Raw genomic sequence first — 23205 nt, forward strand, 5'->3', positions numbered from 1 at the left:
AGGAACGGATCTCCGGCCGCCGGCGACCGCCGTCGCAACAGCCGTCAGTCGGACGGAGCGGCCAGTTGAGGGTACGAGAGACCGCAGCCGCAGCGGCCACCGTCGTCTCCGTCGCCGCCGCAAAGGCATGATGACGACGACCGAGACGCCGATTGCAGCGGACGCAGCAGCAGCGGCAGCAGCATAGGCCTGGCCGGCTGCACGAGCACCGACAGCACCGGCCCCGACAGCAGCAGCGGCAGCACGTGCACCGCAGGACCCGCGTTCAAGTCGGTCTTGGCCAAGTATCCGCACATGTCGCTATCGCTGTCGCCGCCGTTCAACCGGCGCCGGAACTTGCCGTCGTACAGAGGACGTTGTAGCCTGTGAGTTGATGATTATTGTTTTTTTATAATCGGCGGCTTAGTCCGGAAACTTCCGTATAATAACAAAAAAAAAATAGGTATATAAACAATATTATTACGACACGTGTGCACGTCCGGTCGGCCGCCGCCGCCGGAAGATTATCGTGGAAACGGCGGACAACGACTTTAATATTATAATCGTTTGCCCACGAGATCATATTATTATGCATACGTCACGTGTCAGCGTGTCGTAATATCATGTACGATTTCAGTTTATTATATTATTTTTATGCTTCTTTGTCCTGCTGCACGGTGTATGGTAGTGTTGTCGAGTTCGTCATTTGCGTTTATGGTCTTCGTGCAATCTGTTGAACGACCACGGCAATTACGAGTACCCGCCTACCCATAACATAAATGACGTTATACGTTACTATTCAAAATTTAGGCCCGGGTGTGATTTTATATAGTGTGGTATAGGGAGAGGTGCATTCAGTGGCGCAACTTGATGATAAGGGCCCCATGTGAACATTTCCTGACCGGGGTAAGGACCTGCTAAAAAAAAATGAAAAACAGTCATACCTTATTATAATTAGAAAATACTGTTTTCTCACACGTCATAGTTAATAATTATAAGTTAAATCTATTTTTTTTTAGATAATCAAATTGTCAAACATAAAAATAACTCTTCTTGTTTTTACGGCAACAAAGTCACTAATACCGCTATTACTGTATACTATTATACTTTTACGGTAGGTACACTGGTTTCTCATACAGGTACTCGTAATTCGAATTATTCACTGAATTCAAAACAGTTAAGACATTATTATTTATTATATCGAAACAAATATAACATGAGTATAATACAGATTATAGTAGGAATATCGTATATGAGATTTAATCTAGGGGCCCCTAAAAACCGGGGGCCCCTGTGATTGCACACTCAACACTCCCGATAATCGCGCCACTGGGTGCATTACTAAAATTGTTTTATACGTTTTTTTAAAAATATTATAGCATATATTTTACTAGTTCAAAATCGTATAGTAATTTTGAGAGATCAAAAAAAAATATAATGGTTTATTATATAAATAATTATTTAAAGAAAAAACAATAATATGTATTACTTTGGGCCCACTAAGCAAAAACGGGTCTGGGTGCATCGGTACCCTATATTATTATTATGATGCCTCTAAGTTACGCCACTGCTGCAGTTCGCGCGGTCTGCGGCGTGCAAACGATTTTTTCCTCCCTCGGCGGCTCACTTTAATAATAAACCGTTCGTCTGACAATGACAATAATGTACCCGCGATATCGCGTTTATCGGACGTACTCGACAGCCCCGCGGCGTCACGGCTGGCAATATATTATATAGGTAATAATATCGCGTGTTATCGTTTACCGCGCGGTCGTCAGCCGCACGCGGTCCACGTCATTGCGAACGCCTCGGCGGTCCCCCCGATAACAGAAATCGATAAGTTTACATTATTATTATTATTATTCTCATGCACGCCGCATTGCACAAAGCGAATATTTAACTCGTAAGCAACGGACTTTGACGGATTTCCGTCCGTTTGTGCGCTTTTACTAAGTGCAGTCACTGCCGCAGCGGTATATTCGCGGGAGCGGCTTGTTATAAGAATACCTGGAGCGACAGCTCCTGCCCCAAAAATGGGGGGGGGATGTTTTCATAAGTAGAACGGGTTTAATCATAATTCATAACAGAAGATAGTGTTTATCTGTATCATTAATTATTGTATAGGAGTTAATGAAAAATTTAACTAAAAATAATACATTGATCCTAGTAAATTTAGTCGGTAGATGGGTCGTTTTGAAACTTGTTCTTTATATGAGTCTTGAAAACTCAAGCCGCCACTGAGTTATATATTATAATAATATTCGTTCGACGAATCGTTTTTCACTCGTCGCCGGCGTGTCTGGTGCACAGAGTAATGCATGATGACCCATACGCGTATGCCATGTGCCTACATTATAATATTATTATCTAGACCAAAGGTTTTCAACCTTTTAAGGTCCACGGATCCTTTTGATTTTGAAATAAAATATACAGTTCCCATACGATATTCTTACTATAGTATAATAATATATTCAATTACAATTTATTTTTGTTTCTACTGCGAACGCGGCTCCCTTGATAATCTAACCGACGACTCCCTTGGGAACCGAGACGCACAAGTTGAAACCAGGTGAAAACCACTGATCTAAAAGACTGCGTCTATAGCCAATGTTCCGTCTTATCAATAACCTTTTCTAACTTATTTAAACACGGATAGTCCGAGACGTTTTTTTTTTCATGTTAAGATTTTCAATTTAATTTTAATCTATATATACGATAGAGTACATTAGTTTTTCTCGTTACATTGCCGAGCTATTGCTATAATAACATAGACCATTCGTTTGGTTTTGTTTCAAAGTAATTTTATGTACTTACGTTTACGCAGTAGGTGGTCGTTTTCTATAGTATGTATATCGTATTCATCTATATTATTATCTAGATAGAATTTCAATGAATTGTCTATATTTTTTTAAATTTTTTAATTATCTTAGTAGGTACTTACTGCAGTGATGCACTCATGCACAGTGCCGTAATCTTCATATCTTTACGCAGGTTATGCAGACGTACAGCCTATATTTATATTATTTTCGGTGGCTGAAGACGGGTAAACGAGACGAGGCATAAGACTAGGTGCACAATATAATAATCAAACAGAAAATTTAAATCATCGGTATACGCCCATAAATAATATATGTCAACAGACAAAATTCACTTAAAATACAATTTTTTTTTTGTATGTCTATTTGTCTATTTTAGTGTCAAATCTGTGTTTATAATAATATAATATTATACCCGAATGATTTACAGTGTAGACCTTTGTGAGTGCAGCGATGATACTATGTCATACGCGAATGTCTTATCTAATTTATAACAGTACCAGACGTCACCAATAACAGATTATCATTATTATATTTGCATTTAGTCGCGTATACTCGTGTAATGGTGTAATATAAATTTAGTATCAAACAAAAATGTGTCAATAAGCTTCTAAAAAATTGCACCAAAACACTAAAAATATTTCTTCGAAAAACCCAATCTATTAAATTACTTCAAGATGGATATTTTTAATAATTTCAATCTTGAAACCTGCAATGCTCTTTTTTATATCATAATAATACATTTTGAATCGAATAAATCATAATTTTAAGAAACGAATTGATGCGCGTTATATCGTGTAGTCTTCGGACAAAAGCTTTTTTATATGAAAAAGGTATAAAAATAATAATAGCCTTTCAATAAGCTTTTAAAGTTAATTGAAAAATTCTAAGTTTATAAACAGTTCTTTTTGACCGCAATATTTTTTTTATATACAGTGTCAAGATGTGCTATGCCGTCTATCACTCACAATAATGAAATTTTTTGAATACTTATATTTGAACTCTTGTCTTTTATTTTTAATCAAATATATGAGCATAAAAGGAAAACATATTAATTGATCCATCAAAATTTATTTTGTATAGTTATTTTACAGTATAATATTCATTAAACATATTTTAATCAGTTATGCATTTTGATGATTACAATACAGTTTAATTATATTTATAATAATAATTTATTCATACAAATACAGTTGATACTTAAAATGTTCATTTATTCTATTTGATGATAATTATTTATGATGCACTTAAAACGGTAGACTATTTGATTATGAATTTTCCCTGGTTATAAATAACACGTGTTGTGCATATATAATATATGTATATATATATATATATATATAATCAATGTTTTCGATGTACAGTGAGTTCAACAATAATTAAAACTTATTTTTAGCTCTTGAATATATTAAGAACCCTCTCTATCTCTTGACAAGTATGGTTAAAAGGTTTTTTTCTTTAAGACATTTTAAATTTCGAAATCGTTAGGTGCCTCTTTAATATGTCATGGTATTCTTAACACAAATTAGTAATAAACTATAAGCCATTATTGTTTAAAACTATACATAAAACACTTATGTCTCTTTAAAAAATTGATATTGATTATATAACAGAATATTGCAATAAAGGTACTAACGTACCCATACAAGGCACGAAGAAAACTAAGATTCTTGATTATAATTTTATAAACTGTAAAACAAAATATAACAATACTAGTTCAGAATTTTAAAGTGTGATGTAGATATTTAATAATTGTACACAATTGTTAGTATAATATTTTGCGCAAAATGTAACTAATAGGTAGGTACTACCTATATACTTCTTCATAGTTAAAAAGTGTCAAAGATTTGCAAGCAAACACATTGACGGTGTTAATAGTGATTGTTTGTTAACAGTAACTGAAGATATTAAGTATATTTACTATACACTTAGTATATTTTATATTTTTATTTTAAGAATCTAACTATATTTTATATTATTATAGATACCTACCAAATTAGTCAATGGCCATTAATAAAGCTCAAAAACAAATTTTAAAACACAATATCTGTTAATTAGTATACATGTGTACATGATACAATGATTTACAATCTCAGAATAACAAATAATTGAATCGTCACATTTTTTTTCTTTTAGACATTTCTTATTGTCAAATGTAAAACTTAGTTTTCTCAAACAAATGACCATTAAACATTTAGTAGAATGTTTTCTCCCGCTATTTTTTACAAGTCGTATACTTAATATTCGTGATAGTTCAGTCTTACTGTCTATATACTAGTCTCAAAGCTGATTATTTGAGTTTGTTACTTATGCTACGTAAATTCGTAAGACACTAACACAGTTTCACATGATCAAGTACTAACTAACGAACAATAAACATTGCTATTTCAAATATTTTAATAAACTCATACATAAATCAAGAATGAGCATTAATAGTGACATAGTGGTTACTGATTATAGTGTTTAGTTTTATAGTTTTGTTGACTCAAAAGTAAAAACAAAAAAAAAACTGTATTAATAATACATTTTACAATTTAAAATCTACCAACTTATTTTTATGTTAACTAATCAATACTTGTCATCTTATTTTTATATTTATTTATATGTATTAAAATTATTAGACGGTTGGTTTTAATTTTTTATTTATACAATTATATGAATATAACTTGAAACATTCACACTTTAAAATTATGAGAAATAAAAATATTATGGTTTTCCCAAATACATATTATACACAATATTATTTATCATACAATATTATACGAATTTAAATAAACTTTGAATATACTTATAATTGTTGTATCGAAAACAATTAAAAAGGTCCTCAAAATTAAATCTAGTACACAGCCTCAATTTGTTTAGTTAAAATAGGTACTGCAGTTTTAATCGTATATAAATCGAACAAGTGAAATTCGGTAGGGACTTAGGAAATATCACGTTGATACAAAATTATCAGTTATATATTTTATTTTTTAGTTCAAATTATGCAACGATTCCTAGAACTTTACACGTGATTTTCCTTACTTATTTAAATCCAATTTTTAAAATTGTTCAAGAACTAATTAACACTGAAGTAAAGTGTATCTATACACAAAACATATATATATATATAGTTTAATCTAATCCTAAGAAGATAGATTTAAGTTTAATCTCATTAAGAATTTTATAATTAGATTTTACAATCTTAGTTTAAAATAATTTCATTCACTAATATAATTTAAAGTATTAACCATTTGAAAACTTTTCAAATATTCGTAAAAATAAGATATATGAGTAACATTTATCAACATACATCAATATACATCAACATTTCTAAAGTAAAAAAGAGCATATTAACTATATAATAATCAACAAAACTTTTAATTTAAAAAATATTTATTTGAATGATTTATTTTAATTAAATTTCATAAGATCAAACATTTATTTTTGTTTTATATCAGTAAAATTGTTCAATTAAAAAACATTTTTTATCAAATGTAAAATGATCTTAATATGATTAAAATTAATTACTTGGTAATTTGTAATTTTCCACGAGTAAATATAATAAATAAGTAAAACTTAATACATGCAGACATAATTATATTTAATTATATTAAATTAATATCATTATGTATATTAGATAGACTGAACCTGAAAATATACTTCAAGTTTTTAATGAATTTTTAAGTTAATTTATTACAATAACATAAGTACATTTATTCTTACTTTCGTAATTACTTTTTATCACAATAGTATCACACTATCACTTTTATAATAGAACGTATTAAAAAGTTACAGCGCTTAAGGGACGTTCTTTATTACGTGGTTTATTTTTATTTTTATTTTCCTATAAAACGCGCTATATTATAAATTGTGAGTTCATTTTTTTATTTTTTTTCTATAGGTACTTACTAAATAACTTCACTGCTGCGTATTCATTTAAATAATAATAATAATAATAATAATAATAGATAAAAAAAAACAATGAGTAGAAATCGTAACCTAACGTTTTATAAACCAGGGCAAAAAGGTCATAGTAACCAATGGTTATAAAAGCAAAATTTAAAAAAATGAATGAAATTAGTCTATACCTAATACTCGTACATACGTACCTACATAAATTAATAGATGAAAAAATCTCGTGTCATCTGTATTATAAATCTAAACAAATTTAATAAGATTTATCAAATGTAATATAATATAGTCAACAATCAATCATTTATTTTTGTTACTATAAAAATATAAAGTATAAATACCAAGTGAAATATTTCACTTAAATTACGATGTAAAAATAATCAATATATTTACACGGCCAATAATTACTCGTTTAGTTTCTAAGTGAATTATACAACACATACCTATAAATGAAAATTTTACATAGTACCTACCTATTACAAAATAATAGTATAGATGCATAATCATATTATGTGCAAGCACAACTTTGTTCCGGTTTTATCACGTAAAATAGGATCGGTGCACAACCGTGTTGTAATATTTTATAGTTAGGTAGAAAAAGGAAAACTGTGCTGTCGTGCTGCTATAGTTTTTTTTTCTTTCGTTATCTTTTTATTGAAATTTAAGAAATAGTTAATGGAATTTAAGTAGTAAATTTATATCATTGTAATAATAATAAAGAAACTCGATTAATGATAAAGTAAATTTCTTAACGAAAAAAAATAAACATTTATATTGCAATTCTGTGATAGAGTGCGCCTATATTATAACCTATGTATATTCGACAACATTAATATCATATAGCCTTTGTATTTTGACGGGTTATGTTATTATAATTTATATGTTAGAGCATGTAGTAAGGATTTCTGTATGCAAATGAAAACCTAAATACCGCAAAAATTATAAAAAGAAATTATTTAAATTCGTCTTATTTAAATATAGATTCAAATTAAAATGAATTATTATTGATGTCGCCATCGTCGGTCTTGAAGAGTACCACTAATAATGGTCTAAACTGTTTAACTGCCTATAGGATACATTAAACGTGAACATAAACTTCAAATGTCTATACATCGTACATTTTTCAATTTATTAAAATAAAATAAAACTACACAACAATTTAACTTTTTTCGGATTAAGGGCGTGCCAGACGCACTTAGAACACTTCGTGTCGTAGCTCCACCTATATGATGAGTGCAAACGCAGTATATATACAAAAACATACTACCAAACCCATTATCCGTCATTATATATTTACCTCTTGATCATTATTGATATTTTACCATGACGAACAGTATTTTTTTATTTTCACTTATCAGCAAAAGAAAATTGTAATGAGAAACAACAATGGATCGTCTCAATTGACACTTGACATAAATTTATCCGTTTTATGAAACAGTCCTCTCGTGTACTAAGTATTATTTGTGTAGGTAGTAGCTATATCGTTTATATAGCATAAATATTATAACATAGAATATTTATCATTGACATAAGGATTGCGATCCCTTTATTTTATAAAATATATACGTGTAGGTAGTATTGGATGCGTCATACCACGAGGTTCAGTATTTTATCAAACTGTCATTATCGTATTTGTATAATATTTATTATATTGTGTACATAAGTACATTTTACGCGGTTCGACATATTGCAATACATTAGTTTATTTATTACATTGTTTCATAATCTTTTCAATATGACAACTCACTATAAAACCTTCTTCTACGTGATGAGTGGTGGGTGACCCATAAAAAAATTCTAGCTGTACATTGTAATAGATAAGTACTACCTATTACATTATACAACTATATATACCTACTGTTTAATCTTTTAATCTTATAATATGCTTGTAAATTGTGACCCGTCAAAATAATTTCGTGACACATTACATATTATAGTATCGTATTGAGCGGAGAATTTTACAATAACACAACCGTATTATAATACAGACAGTACTTATCTTAGAGGTTAAGTATGAATGGCCGAAAGGATTTTATATTGAGATAGGTGCAATTTATAAAATATATTTTCATAAATTTAGAGAAATTAGTAAATCATATTTTAAATGGGTACCTACTTATTTATAAAATATAAATAACCAAAAATAGTTTACTAAGACAAAATCTAAATAATATATTTTTAAGTAACTCGTTAAAATAATATGACTTACAAATAACTGTTAAGCTACAACATTTCAGTGGTTCACGGTGAAACACGAATTCAAATAGCTGTAACTAACTCAAATTAAGCCACAACACTGACTCAAAAACGGTTTCAATTATCAAAGGTAAACCTCTCCTGAAATTATACATCATAGCAATATAGGTAAGATAATAGATTTCAGTTCGTTATTTGTAAATTTTCAAGCTTTTGATGTCATAGCCCCTAGGCACTTTTGTAAGATGTGCTTGTACACATCATCGACCGTAAAAGTACTTAACTTTTCAGTCGTTCATCTCAAAGTGTTCTCACATTGCAAGTGTTCCGGCATGTACAATGTACACAGCATAAAGTAAATTACACTTGCATTTACAGACTACAGCGAGTCATTGCAATATAACGGGAAACTTATGGTATCTCCACTCGTACAAAATAACACTAAAACAGCTCGGTTACAACTTCATTACGTTCAATAATTTCCTTTTAAAAATACTATCGAATTTATAATAATTTTTGTCTTAATTGTCAACTAAAATACTGTTGGTCGCTTGAAGCCAGTCAAATGCCCGTTAACTAAGATCTGTAACAAAAAATGCAGTATAATAAATAATGAATTAGATTAAAATTATTTGCCATAAAATCGTTTCAATAAAATATAAAAACCTTTTTTTAACGAACTATAGAAATATGTTAAACGTAATCATTTATGAATTTTTTCATTCGTAAAATTATTACCACACTGACCCATAGCTTAACAAATAAATGTACACCAGTATCACTGGTCCATTTTCCGTTGACTTAATAAAAACCTTAAATAAAAATAATATTATCTAAAAGATTTCAATGGTGATACAGTCGTACGGCGTCGTGGATAGTTGACTAAACATCATGGCTGTCGTCAATTTGCTTTAAAAATCGGTAACATAAAACTACGGCGAATATTAATGTTTTGTTTTTCTGTATATTATAATATTAAAGTGTAAAGTTTTAAAAAGACGATTTTGAGTATCTGATTACATACGATAAGAGTTGTACGTAATATAAACTATAATATGTGATAAATAACTTAAAAAAAGACATTCTATAACGTTAAGTGAATCGCTTAAAATGATTTTTCTCACTTTATTTGTTTATAAAAATACTGAAACAACGGTTTCTTTATATGATGTGTAAATTGTTAATGCGCCATTATTAAATTGTTAGTAATAAATATTAAATCCGAACAATTAAATATAAAGACGTTTGATTTAATAAAATAGAATTTTCTATACGGTCACTTCATGAGTTTATGGTGCAATCAAATTGTTTGGCAACTCTAACATGATATGATGTATTATATCGAATAGATTAAGTTTTGATGTTTATTACTAAAGATATAACGAAACAATATATGGATTATTTTATTTTCTATTATTGTTTGTTAGAGTGTTAAGCTTACGTATGAGTACGGTGTGACATAATTTAACGCTACACAAACAATTTTCTCATTATTATTTACTCGAAAAATTGAAGAGATGCAATATAGTCTATAAAGAGCTTAATGTATTATTTTTTCTATCAACACTAACGTTTCGGTCATTGGATGTTATTCGAGTGAAACATAATGCAGAATATTGGTAGTTTTTTGGATGAAAACTTGTAGAATAACACATCATAATAATATTATGGGTAATGAACCGTATTTTTTTCTTCGGATTTTATAACTATTAACATTCGTGAAATTTCCGTTGGTTGGTTTCAATAAAAAAAATAATAATAATATAAAACGTGTGTATAACATTGGGAACTTTAAATTCGTTTAAAAAACTACACGAGTCATGGCCAGATAACAACCTAAAACAGCTGACCAGTAACTGATATTATAAATGATTAATAATTATAAAACTTCCGAAAATTTTCCGTACAATGCTAAAACACGATCAATAAGTAACAATTGTAAAATAATCAGTCTCCCAATCTGATGAACGTAATTTCTTTGTTTAAAAATAATTGTTTTTTTTTTCATTAAAAAAGTTTTAATTCAACGATTTGTAAATTGATTATTAAGTAGGTACCAAATATCTATTTTATAATAAAAATTTTGTACAATGTTATTTAAATATAAAGTTAACTAAATAGCTATTATGTATACAAATTAAAAACATAGTGATATTATGATTCAATAAAAAAATTGAGATTCCTATAAACCAAAAATAATATATATTTGTAAACGATTAACGAATCATAAACACATAAACTATTATATTATATTTAATGACAATGTCTAATTGTAGTAATGTAGTACCTTTGTAATTTCTAACATATTAATTGCTACTAAAAATCACTGAAAATTTACATTTTTATTCTGTTAATGAAATATGTTTTTAGATTATATTCCAAAAATTAATTCACAAAACCGATTCGAAGAAAAAAGAAATGCTCTGATAAAGGCAACTAGTAAATTTAAAATTTAAACTCACAACATAACCATTGATACATTTTGTTCAAAACTAGAAAAACTAATTATACCATACGTAGCTATATGTATATGAGTCGTATATTATTTTCTAATTTTAACATTATTGTGCATTCCTATCAGCTACCATTGATAAAACTAAAACAGAAATTAAATGAGACATTAAACAAAGCATCCACAATTTAATTTCCAAGTATAATAAAAATGTAGATAGTTTTATTTATTATGATGAAATAGTATAAATTTAAGAGTACTCAACTATTCAAAACCCATCAATTGTTATAAAATGTTAGTATACTATAGATCTGTGGAAAATTTTTAATGATAATACTTTAAATTGAGGTGTTATAGAATTTGAACAATTTTTAATATTTTCTTATAATTCAAAAATAAAAAACTGTAGAAACATGAAATTTCTCACCAAATGTTTTAATTTAACTTTCTAAACATGATAAGATTTTCTTAATATTTTAACTCTTTTATAATTACAATAATATTATAATATGGACATTTTTAATTTTAAAAACAATAAAAATATAAGTTATTCTTGTAACTCTTTAAAAATATTAAAAATACATATAATCAGTAGTTTTTATATGTATTTAAAATTTTAATTTTGACAAAACTCGTCAAAATCACAAAAATTTGGAAATTATTTTAATGTTAAAAATTTATAAAATGTTGAATTATTATAGCTAAAAATTTTATACAAGGTTACTCGTAAATATTTCACACTGAAGCTAATCTAAGAATATATTATAAACACATTTTATTTTTTTTATCGATGTTTAAAATTTAATTTTTGACAAAATTGTATACTTGAATGAAGAATAATGATTTTTTTTTTTTGTTTTTTGTAGTGAAACAAAAACATTGTTCGTATACTTAAAACTCTTACGTATTTTATGAATTTCACTATACCCGCAATAAAATTTTCAAAACATTTAGGTTAATTTTCTATTTAGTATTTATATTTTATACCACAAACCTACTCAAAACTATTTTACAGAAATTTAAAATTGACTCAAAATGTAAAAAGCAATAAAAATAACATATTATGTTATTATTTTTTATTGTAATAAGTTAACAAATTACAATTAAATTAATTGTAATAAATTTAATTTTTTAAGTTTTTAGCAAAAATGTTAATCAGTCTATCGTCATTTTATTTTTTATTTATTGATATAAACGCCAATCGGCCTATAAAAACCTACTAATTGTAAAATAAACTACTTTATATCAATATTATAAAATATATTTTTTAATTTTTGAAGGTAGAACAAAATAAAAAATTGTTTTGTTTTAATTGGGATTACCGAATATATATTGGCTCCAGGGCAGCTCCGATCCTTAATCCGGCTTAATAGTAAGCTTATTGAGTTTTATACTTTTAGTTTAAAATGACTCATTTGTATAAAACCTAGTAAATTATTTTAGTACACTTTCATAGTTTCATTTCTCACTAAGACAATTTGAGAGTAGCCGAGCTCAATTGATTGAAAAACAAATTTCATTTAACATCGGAGCTTTCATTAAATATTTTATTTCTAGCCTTCTAGGTTTTTTTTTTTTAATGTGGATGTGAAGCTAATAAAATTAAGTGGTGCCTTTTCGGAAAATAACTGAGGAAATGCATTCATTTTTTTCTTTTGAGTAGCAAAAAGTGCCTTTTAAAATCTGCCCTCAGGAGTCAAATTCGTTTACACAGAACTGAGTTAGGTAACCACATAACTATAATAAGTAATATGAAACTATTCTGTTTTTTCGTTTGTATTTCAAATACATTATAATAAGTTATTCTTAAAACACTGCTGATATATATATATATATATTATATATGTATGTATTATATATTTATATACTAATATATGTAGGTACTTTATATTTACTTTTAATGATTAAAGTATTATGTAGTATATAATTTTCATACATATTGTACTTATAATATGTTATGTTAAGTACTCGCATTTCACTAAATTATTTTGATTAATTGATAATTAATATTCACAACACATCAAAAGCACAAATAAATGTATTTAAGTTTGTGACAAAATTAACATTTTAAAACTTCCCAAATAACAATCGTCGTATTTGTGTAATAATAATGTAAAATAAATATTATGGATTTTTTTCAAAAAATACAAAACGATACCCTCTAAAAATTGTTTACATTAGTTACAATAATTCTTCAATAAGTATCACATATATATAGTGCAAGCAAAATAATATAGTTAATATATACAATATTCTACAAAAACATTAAACATGGTAGTAATAATTTTAATATTTATTTAGTTAAAATTCAGTTGTTGAGCACTAGAACATAAAATATTCAAGTAAAAAAAAATATATATATCACACAATCACGGTTTAATATTTTCTTCGTTATAAGTATAATAACATTTCAAAGTTGTTATTGAAAAGATGATTTTTATTACAATACATATATATGTATACTTTAAATTAAAATATAATATAAATGTATTGACTATGGTAATGTAGTACAATATAGACTTATGCTTGTTCACGTTTCATCATTTTCAATCTCTATAACAAAATTATTATAAATAAATTAAATTAAAAATTGAACAACTCTAAATTAAATTTTACGTTTTGAAATTAGTTTATTGAAAAATGGAACAAAAACAAATCTCGGATGCTTGGAAATACGTGAAATAAATAAATTATGAAATTTAATATTGCTTTAATTTATATCCATCAAAAACTTTTGTTAAAATCAATTTATGGAGTTCGAATAACATAATTTGTATAATATATATTATATATTAATATTAATCATTTTTGTGTTAACAATTAGATAGTATAACTAGTATAATAGTTATTACCAACAGTTATAATATTCACATTTCACAGATACAGGAAACCTTGTGTATTTTGATACATAGTCTATATTAAAATTTGTATTTTGTTTTATTCAAAATTTGAATCCATGTTAAAATAATACGAGCGTAATTATTATCAACTAGTATTAAGAACCAAATTATTTTCTGAATTTTAAATATACATAAAAGTAAAAAAATTTTAATTCCATTCATTGACATGTTCGTAGGATGTAGCTAGGTAAACCAGCCTATGGTGAGCATAAGACAGTACCTGCCTTAACTCATTTAAAACTTGTATAAGATTTTGGTCTAGCTAATATCATCTGTCTAAACCAAAACGTAAAACAACAATACCATCCATTATAATACTGTCAATATATATTTACATTAAAATGTGTAATACTTGGAAAATTGAAACACCGTATAACTACACCGTACCTAAGTAATAGCTGACCCAAATTTAGAATAATACAATTTAAGTTTTTCTTTGATTATATTTTTGTAATTATCTATATATACGTATAAATTAAGGGATGACCTAGTTTTTGGAGATTATACAGTAAGTGGATGATTATTTAATTCGTTTATTGAGAAGGAAATTAATAAACTTCACTAATTAAATTTAATTATAAACCGTTGTTTAATTAGTTTATTAGTTCCTTAATTTTGAAACACAAATTTCAAATCATAAATTTATTATAGTTTTTGTTTATTAGTTATTAATACTTAAATTTATTTCAACATTCAACGGTCGATTATTTTCAGTATGCTAATGATCGAGAAACAATGATTTGATTTTATGAAACATATAATATTTATAAGAATTTAGATATATATTATTAGAAGTATAATATTTACCCATGATAGTTTACTAATTTAAAGAATAAGATACTTTAGCCTTATAACGTTATTTATCTTGAACCTATTGATTCTACCATTATTTCGAAATACTACACGTTCAAAAAACCTAGAAAAAAATTAAGTTAGAATTTTTTATCAATATAACGTAACTGTGTGTTTATATGTATTTATTGTTTTACTCCGTAGTTTAGGTATTCAATGTATAATGAAAGAGATACTTAAAATTTTAGTGTTTTTTTTGTCATAATTTGATATTAAAGTTATTAAATCAAACAGTTAAATTATGATATTTATAGCTAATTAACAAATACGTAATATTGATAATTTTTTAGTTTGAAATCCATCGTTTATGAAGAGTGCTCTAACATTATATCCATATGTTATATAGTTTAATTAATGAATTAATTTTTATATATAAATAATATTAGGCTTAAGATATAAATTCAAGCAATATATTATGTAAAATATTTATTATTAATCAATGTAATTTATAAATTTCATGATTACATTTTTTTAATGCAATTCTTAAATAGTTATAAGCTTATAAATATAACAATCTAAATTTCAATTTAAACCTAATCCAGTATTCTAAATATCTGAAAAATAACTTTTACTCAATAAACAACATATTTTAACCTAAATTTTATTTTATTTTTTTGAACTCGACAAATTAACCACTTTTTTCTAATCTTCCTTTTCGCATTGAAAAATGTTGTGTATTGGCTCCTAAAGATCTAAAAATTAGACTTTTTTCTCAGTTGTTAAGACAAATTTTGTGATCAAATTCAATTACCTATATTTTCAGCATGAGAATAACTTGAAAAAGTGTATTTTTTATAGCAGTTTTATTCTTTGATTAAATTAAATACTAGTTATTTCAACTTATGTTGTACTTAAAATTATAAAGTATTTTTTTAATTATTGTTAGTCTGCAATGTATACCTATGTTATATGTTTGTACATTTTTTAATTAAATATGTATACAAATTATTCCTCTAAATAATATTTATTTTACTTCATAGTCATGAAGTATATGTACATGAATATGTAATCAAAACATCACATTTACATTTAATGCAAGGATTCATCTCCTGAAGTAGCCACTGATTTTATTTTTCAACTTGTAATAATTCAGTAATAAATAAACTAGGTTAGATTTTTAACAAGTTTTTATTTTAAATTTTATAAATTCAATATAATAATATAACTAATGTTTACAGAAAAGCATTTGCAAAAACTTAAATTACAACGTATCATAACATGATTCATCATCTGCAAACATTTTACTCTAACCTATTTTTCTAAATTTTAATTTCTGTTGATTTTACTGTATTCTATAGACATATTTTTTAATATTACTTATTTTAGCATAGGTAGTATATTTAAGACAAAACCGAACAGTTTTTTGAAATCGCCAAAAAAAAACCAATTTATAGAACTTATTTTTATTAGATCAATGAATATCTATCGTTTAACTTCTTTAATAGTTGAAACTCTGTCAAATAAAATGTTTAATACGAACTAGTTTTAATGTGTTAGTACAGCAAACAGACTGTTTAGAAAAATTAAACCCGTTATCTTTAAAAAAAGTATTGACTGCTTCAAGAAATAATTGTATGCCCCCTTTAAACATTTACCTTCGTGGAATCGGACTTTTGCCATAGCCATTTCGACATATAATCGTTTGACTGTTTAAGTATAATGTAACGTCGGTTTTTATAAATTAATTACATAAGACGCGGTACGCATATGTAATATGTGCTATTATAATTTTGATTGTCAACTACATACGTTCATTTTGTAAGGTTGTGTTTGCATAATTTATTGAATAATATATAAGCTCATACTGAATAATACTATGGTGGCGTATTTACGCATGGTATGTGGTAATATAGGGTAAATACTACCGTCGTGACTTCCTTTTTAACATTTTTTAAGAAAATGTATTTAGTATAGACGTATTATTCCGCACCAACGGGCGTCTTCCTCTCTCCTGTCCTGCTGTTTTTTTGTATATAACTTTTATATCGTTTGCTCATTGTAGTAATTTACATGTATAGACTGTAAATAAACCTTCTTTTTATAAAAAAAAAAAAAAAATGAAGTATATTCATAGATGAGTCATGAATTATTCTATAAAACAGAAAAACAGGTTGTATATAGTACGTCTTGAGAACAACTGTTTTGAGTTATGGCGACGAATGACATCATTAACTATAACGTTCATATCAATAACACCCAATGTTAATTCCAAGAAAAGAAACATGAAATATTCTAAATATTCATATTATATAAAATTAATAAAACCATGTAGCCATATAGGTTAGGTGCTATAGATTCAACAATAATTATAGTAGCTAAGAATAGTTCACGCAGTCTAGCTAACGGCGCTAGCCTAACTAACCAATCAATCACACACGAGTGGAATAACCAATAATTCACAAAATACGTAATATAATAAAACTGATAGTAGCCAGTATGAAAAATTGGCATTATGTCGATCATTCACAATAACAACAGATAAACAGATAGTCATTGAAGATGATGAGCTAAGCGCCTGTCACAAAAAAAAAGAAAATTAGATTTTACGTTATAAATGTAAAGTTGGATGTATTAATTAGGTATTTATTGTATACCTACTTATTAATAATATAATAAAAAAAATAATATTAAATGTTATATAAATTTATAATATAGGTATTAGATATTTAATTTTATTTTAGCAATACATTTAATCTATAAAGTAACAATGATATACATTATAATTTTATAAAGTATTTTGTATTTACGATGTTAATAAATTATAATTTAAGGTAACTAAAAGTCAAGGGTTGACGGTCGACGGCCACCATTGAAGAAATTCATATCCAAACAATTTTAACGCACAATAGTCAGAACTTGAATTTTAACCTGAATTTGTAAAGAAATATAAAATAAAAATGACTCCACGGCGATTCTAAATTATAATTATTTATTACTCAAGAGCCTGCACAGCAACCAAAATATTAAGTATGTAGGTAGTAGGTACTTTTTAGGTATACATGGAGTTAACTTAAAAATACTAGTTAATGTATAAGTCCATCCTTTAAGAAAGGACCTGATTTTACAAATAAATACAAGAGCTATAAGTATTCAGTGTATACATTAGTCATGAATAGAACTAAAAGGAAAGTTGAGAGTAACTCGTCCGCTGTATGTCAAGAGTATATTGTTATTGAGTAGTTCACTGTTATTGGATGTGATAAATTAGAGTTCAATGATAAATCATTGCAACGAAAAACGATTCTTAGCGGAGGACTGTCTGAGTGTCTGACAGCTTATATTACTAAGGATATTTAATTACACATTGATATTGCTTTGTATGCGATATATTTTACTGTTATAGTGATACGGTATAAATTAAATTAATTTTTGCTAAAATATATAATTTATTATACGATTATACGTTGTACCGCAGAAAAACGTCGTGTAAATAGGATCATGGTATAAATAGCTTAAAATTAATTAAAAAATTTTAATATACGATTTCATTGTGTGTATAAAATATAAAAAATAAGAACGTATTAGTTTTAAGTCACAGTCATTACGAATAACATTTTTAAATTACAAAAAAAAAATTACTGAAATCGCTATTTTCATTCAAATATCTAATTTCATTCCAATTCCTACATCAAATCTCTAAAAAAAAAAATACGAACAAGTATTTGTGAGATGTTTAGGTGAATTTATGAACAATTTAAGAAGTATGTATTAAATTTACAAATATAAGATATTAAAATTCAAAATGTATATACCTAACACATTGTCAGCTATAAAATAATTTACTTATTTTCTATATTTTTAAATTACTTTAAGTACATCATCTGAGGAAGGGACCATGCAGAATATTTTTCAAAGTTTTTGAGTATCATTGTACCTATCGGTATAAAAATAATAATTTTAAATAAAAGTAAAATTTTTCAAGTTTCAACGATTAGTATTTTTTGAATTGCTACAAAATAACAAAAAAAAAATTTAATGAATAAAATTGTAACATTGATTTTATATTATAAACAATTTATTATTGTCACTTTACGCAATTTACCTTACTTTTTAAAAAATCCAGATAAAACTTATGAAAAATCGATTGGTATATTCAAATTTTAAGCTTTTAATAATAAGCATTTTAACCAAAATTTACAAAGTTATAAAAAAAAAATTAAATAAATCTAAACTTTTACACATTAACCAGTACATCAGGCTCATCGCTTCGCTCAAAATCTTAAATATATAGTAAAATGTTTTTAACGAAAATTGATACTTAGTTAAAAGAGCTAAAAATAAACCAACGTGAAAGTAGAAATTTAAAATTAATTATTCAAATAAATAATGAACATTAAATTAGTTGGACCTAATTTGATCCTGAAATAGTAATTTTTGGTAAACTAAACATTATAGTATTTTGAACTATGAAATATACTTCGGTTTGAAAGAAAATAAATAAATTTTGAATGTTAAGCTAGAAATGATTATTTGATGCAATAATGTTTGAAATTGTATAATTTTAATTAATTTTATTTAAACACGTATGACTATAGATATCGACTATAGATTGAATATTGCCAACTGACCAATATTATGATATATTTTATGAATATATAACTATTTTACACGTATTTATACAGTAGATATACACAACTATTTATTCATTACAACTAATAATATCAAGATTCGAGAGAAAATAATATTCTATTAATCACTTGCAGTTTTGTCTGTTTTTCAAAATTTTCTCGTTAAAATATAACCTTTATCTTGAATTTGCCACACTGCCATACCAAATTCTAAACATTTAACAAGTCTGAAGAGAAAATACTTCTATTCGATGATGCACATGATTGCCCAAAGAATATAATTTACAAGAATACACCATTAAAACTTTATATTTATAATTAAAAAGTATTTTCTTTGAATTAAGTTCTATAATAGAGCCATACTGGAATTAGTCATTTTACTTTTAGCTTGTGTAAAAAAGTTTTTACTCGAGTCATTTTGATTCACACAATGCATAAATTGTAATAAAATAAATATAAAATTATTGCAAAGTTGCTAATTATTGTTTAATCCATATAAACATAAGACTAACTGAAAAAATAAAAAGCTTCATTGCTTCAAGATTTTTTTCATAAAAGTTATATATACTCCTAATAACTCATATTACAAAGTATCACGATTTAACCACGCACAGTATGATTTTTTTTAGAGTTTTTATAGAGAAAACTAGAAAACCCCAAAGCCACTATGTAATACAGACACGCAATGTTATCGTTTCTTTTGATTTTGTTAACATCGTTCTGGTTTTCAAGTTTAAACTTTCAGTAATAATTTATTAATACTTGCCACAGATAAAAGCTGTACCCGTCTTTTTTGTATTTGTATAAAGCTGCTTCATCATTATTTTATATCAATTGAGTGCACCTCAACCAAATCAATATCGATTCAATTCAGAGTTTCATATAGCCTCTGTTGTATTTCACGGATAAGTTCATTTTCTTTCAAACCAGATAAAAACTATTTTTGTTTCCACAGATATCTTACAAACAATACGTTGATGAACCCATTTTTAATTACTAAAATCTTTCTAAACCTTACCAATCCATACTATTTTTGTTTCTTGGCTTAAAATATTATATGATATAATAGAAAAATAAATATGGAACATAAATTATTTAACTGATGTATTTAAATTATCCCTAAATCAGGTTATTAATAAAACTTTTATAATATTTAAATATATTATTAAAATCAAAATATAAATATAAACAAGTGTTAAACAGTAAATATATAGATGAGTAGCTAGGTATATGTAAAAAATGGCTGTGTATGTGTGCTTTATTTAAAATCGCCATTAGTCATTACAGTAAGTTTTGAAACCACTATTTTTTTTAATTTATCTACTTTAATGTCATATAATATATACAACATTGACTTCGATATATTTAACTGTAAAAACAGCAAGCACAACAAGTAAACTAATTAAAACTATATCACATATAAAGTGACTATTATATTAGTTTTTTCAATTACTGACTGAAGTATGGGTACTAGAAAAAGTGATTTCAAAAGAAAATAGGTCCCTTTTAAAGCTATATCCTATTAAGAACACATCCTTTTGACCTTTTCATCTCTTTAATCGAGTATTATTTTTAACTATGCATTCACAGCCACGTCTTAACAATGCTTAGTTTCTTCACGTAAAAGATTTTACAATCGTCCGATTGATCATTATTTGTTTGTTAACGCTCAAACAGCCAATTCGACAACTTCCATATACGTATTAGTATAAATAATGTAGTGAATAATAGGATACCATTTATAATAAAACATAAATTGCAACGACTATATCGCATAGTTTCAAACAATCCTTTGATGCAGTATTTAAGTGTTTTCTATACATAATTGCATACATATATAATATTATATGTTCTAAATTTCATATTACTCATCGTCTAGTACGTTTTTCGAAAATATTTACGGCAAGCTTTATACATTATTGTCAGTTGGAAAATCGGAGTAAATGTAGGTAATAATATTCGTATAAATTTTGAATAGGTACTACCCCTATAAATCTTGATTCCTGTTTCGGGTTATCCATTAACCGGATATTATACAAAACCGTGTTTGTATTATAGGTATATTATATTAAATCGTTGTGTGTGAGTGCAGTTAAATTATTCATGCGGATCGTTTCGTTTTTTAAAATTTTACATAAGGTAAATGCAATGCCAAACGATAAAGAGATAAACAATAATTGTATACTGTAATTCGCCAGTAAACTGCGAATAAAACCACTTACCCGTTAGGCATCAGCTGGCCATACGCGCGCGCCTACCTATATAGTCCTATATACGGTATTATATATACAGATTACAAATACGGTGTTTGAATATATTATAGCGCCGAATAGACTGACATTAGAGTAATACTTACTATTTATTATATTATACGTATACATCCGTGTTTAGTACCCGTTTTTCGAAGTCCAAACTCGGGTTCTAGAACTCGCGGGTTTCGGTTAAAACGCGAGTAGTCGTAGGTATCCGTTCAAATGCGCAATCAACGTACAATTTATTATTCTTATATACGGTTTGAAATGCGATTTTCCCAATAAACACGTCGTTTATTCTTGTCGCATACCATCAATAATCGTCAACCTGCAGAATTTCACCCGGAAGCGGAAATGTTTTACGTCGTATGTACCTGCGTGGTACCTATACATATTTATCACGTTACACACAGAGTATAACATGATGAGACGCTGCAGTAGCATTATATTATTGTAATTAAATCGAATAATAAACACTGCACAGTGCAGCAGCAGAGATTCAATCGAAAACCGATGGTCAATTAATTTAATCAAAAACCGTCGGACAATTAATTTAAAGAGAGTACACACATACAATATAATATACCTCGCGTAAAATCCATTGTCTACACGCCAAAAGTCATGTCATCGCCGCCGCCGCCGCCGCCGCTGTCGGTTCACGTGTTCAAACGGCGCGGTGGCTTTTGTTCGGGCGGCGCGGTGGCGTCTCGTTCTGTTTACTCGACCGGGCGGCAGCCTTTTTCCGTAATGAAATCGACTGCAATAAAATTAATAACCAAAAACGAGGGGAGGGGGGAATGTCATTCGACTCGACCTCCCCCCCTAGTGACACACGCCAAACACTATAATGTCGTACTATAATGTCTCATTTCGGACGTAAAATAATATTTACCGTCGCGCACGGGCCACTGCAGGCTATATTATGACCTGTGCTCCTCCTCCTCCTCCCGCCGAGGTCGGGACGGTAATGTGTGCTTTGGCTCTGCGGGAAACCCGATGCAATGCACACACACCGCGACACGCGCTCCGCGTCGGGGGCAGGGTCCGTCTTAAATAGATAATAAATAACGGTCGTGGGACGCAGGGCCGGGCGGCGGCGGCGGCGACATTGACGGCGAGCGACGTTTGCGTCACATAATAATAATAATAATATTATATTATTACACACACACAAACATATATATATATTGTATATTGGCATAGTCGCCGCCGCCGCCGCCGCCGTTGCCGGGCAAAACACGCGAGTGCCAACACACACACGCGCGAGCGACACGTACGGCGGCGGCGGTCGTTTTA

At 27.7% G+C, this 23205-nt stretch overlaps 1 protein-coding gene across 1 annotated transcript in view; it reads left to right on the top strand.

Moving 5' to 3' along the window:
- The first annotated feature begins 223 nt into the window (after positions 1 to 223).
- LOC114122712 (SRSF protein kinase 3-like) overlaps positions 224 to 23205 on the top strand; it is a 39540-nt gene continuing 16558 nt past the window's right edge. The window contains exon 1 of the mRNA XM_027985454.2: positions 224 to 365. Within this exon, the coding sequence (XP_027841255.1) occupies positions 295 to 365 (71 nt within the window). The 5' untranslated portion in view covers positions 224 to 294. The remainder of the gene's footprint in view (positions 366 to 23205) is intronic.

Source organism: Aphis gossypii, chromosome X, assembly GCF_020184175.1.
Source record: "Aphis gossypii isolate Hap1 chromosome X, ASM2018417v2, whole genome shotgun sequence".
Classification (NCBI taxonomy): Eukaryota; Metazoa; Arthropoda; class Insecta; order Hemiptera; family Aphididae; genus Aphis; species Aphis gossypii.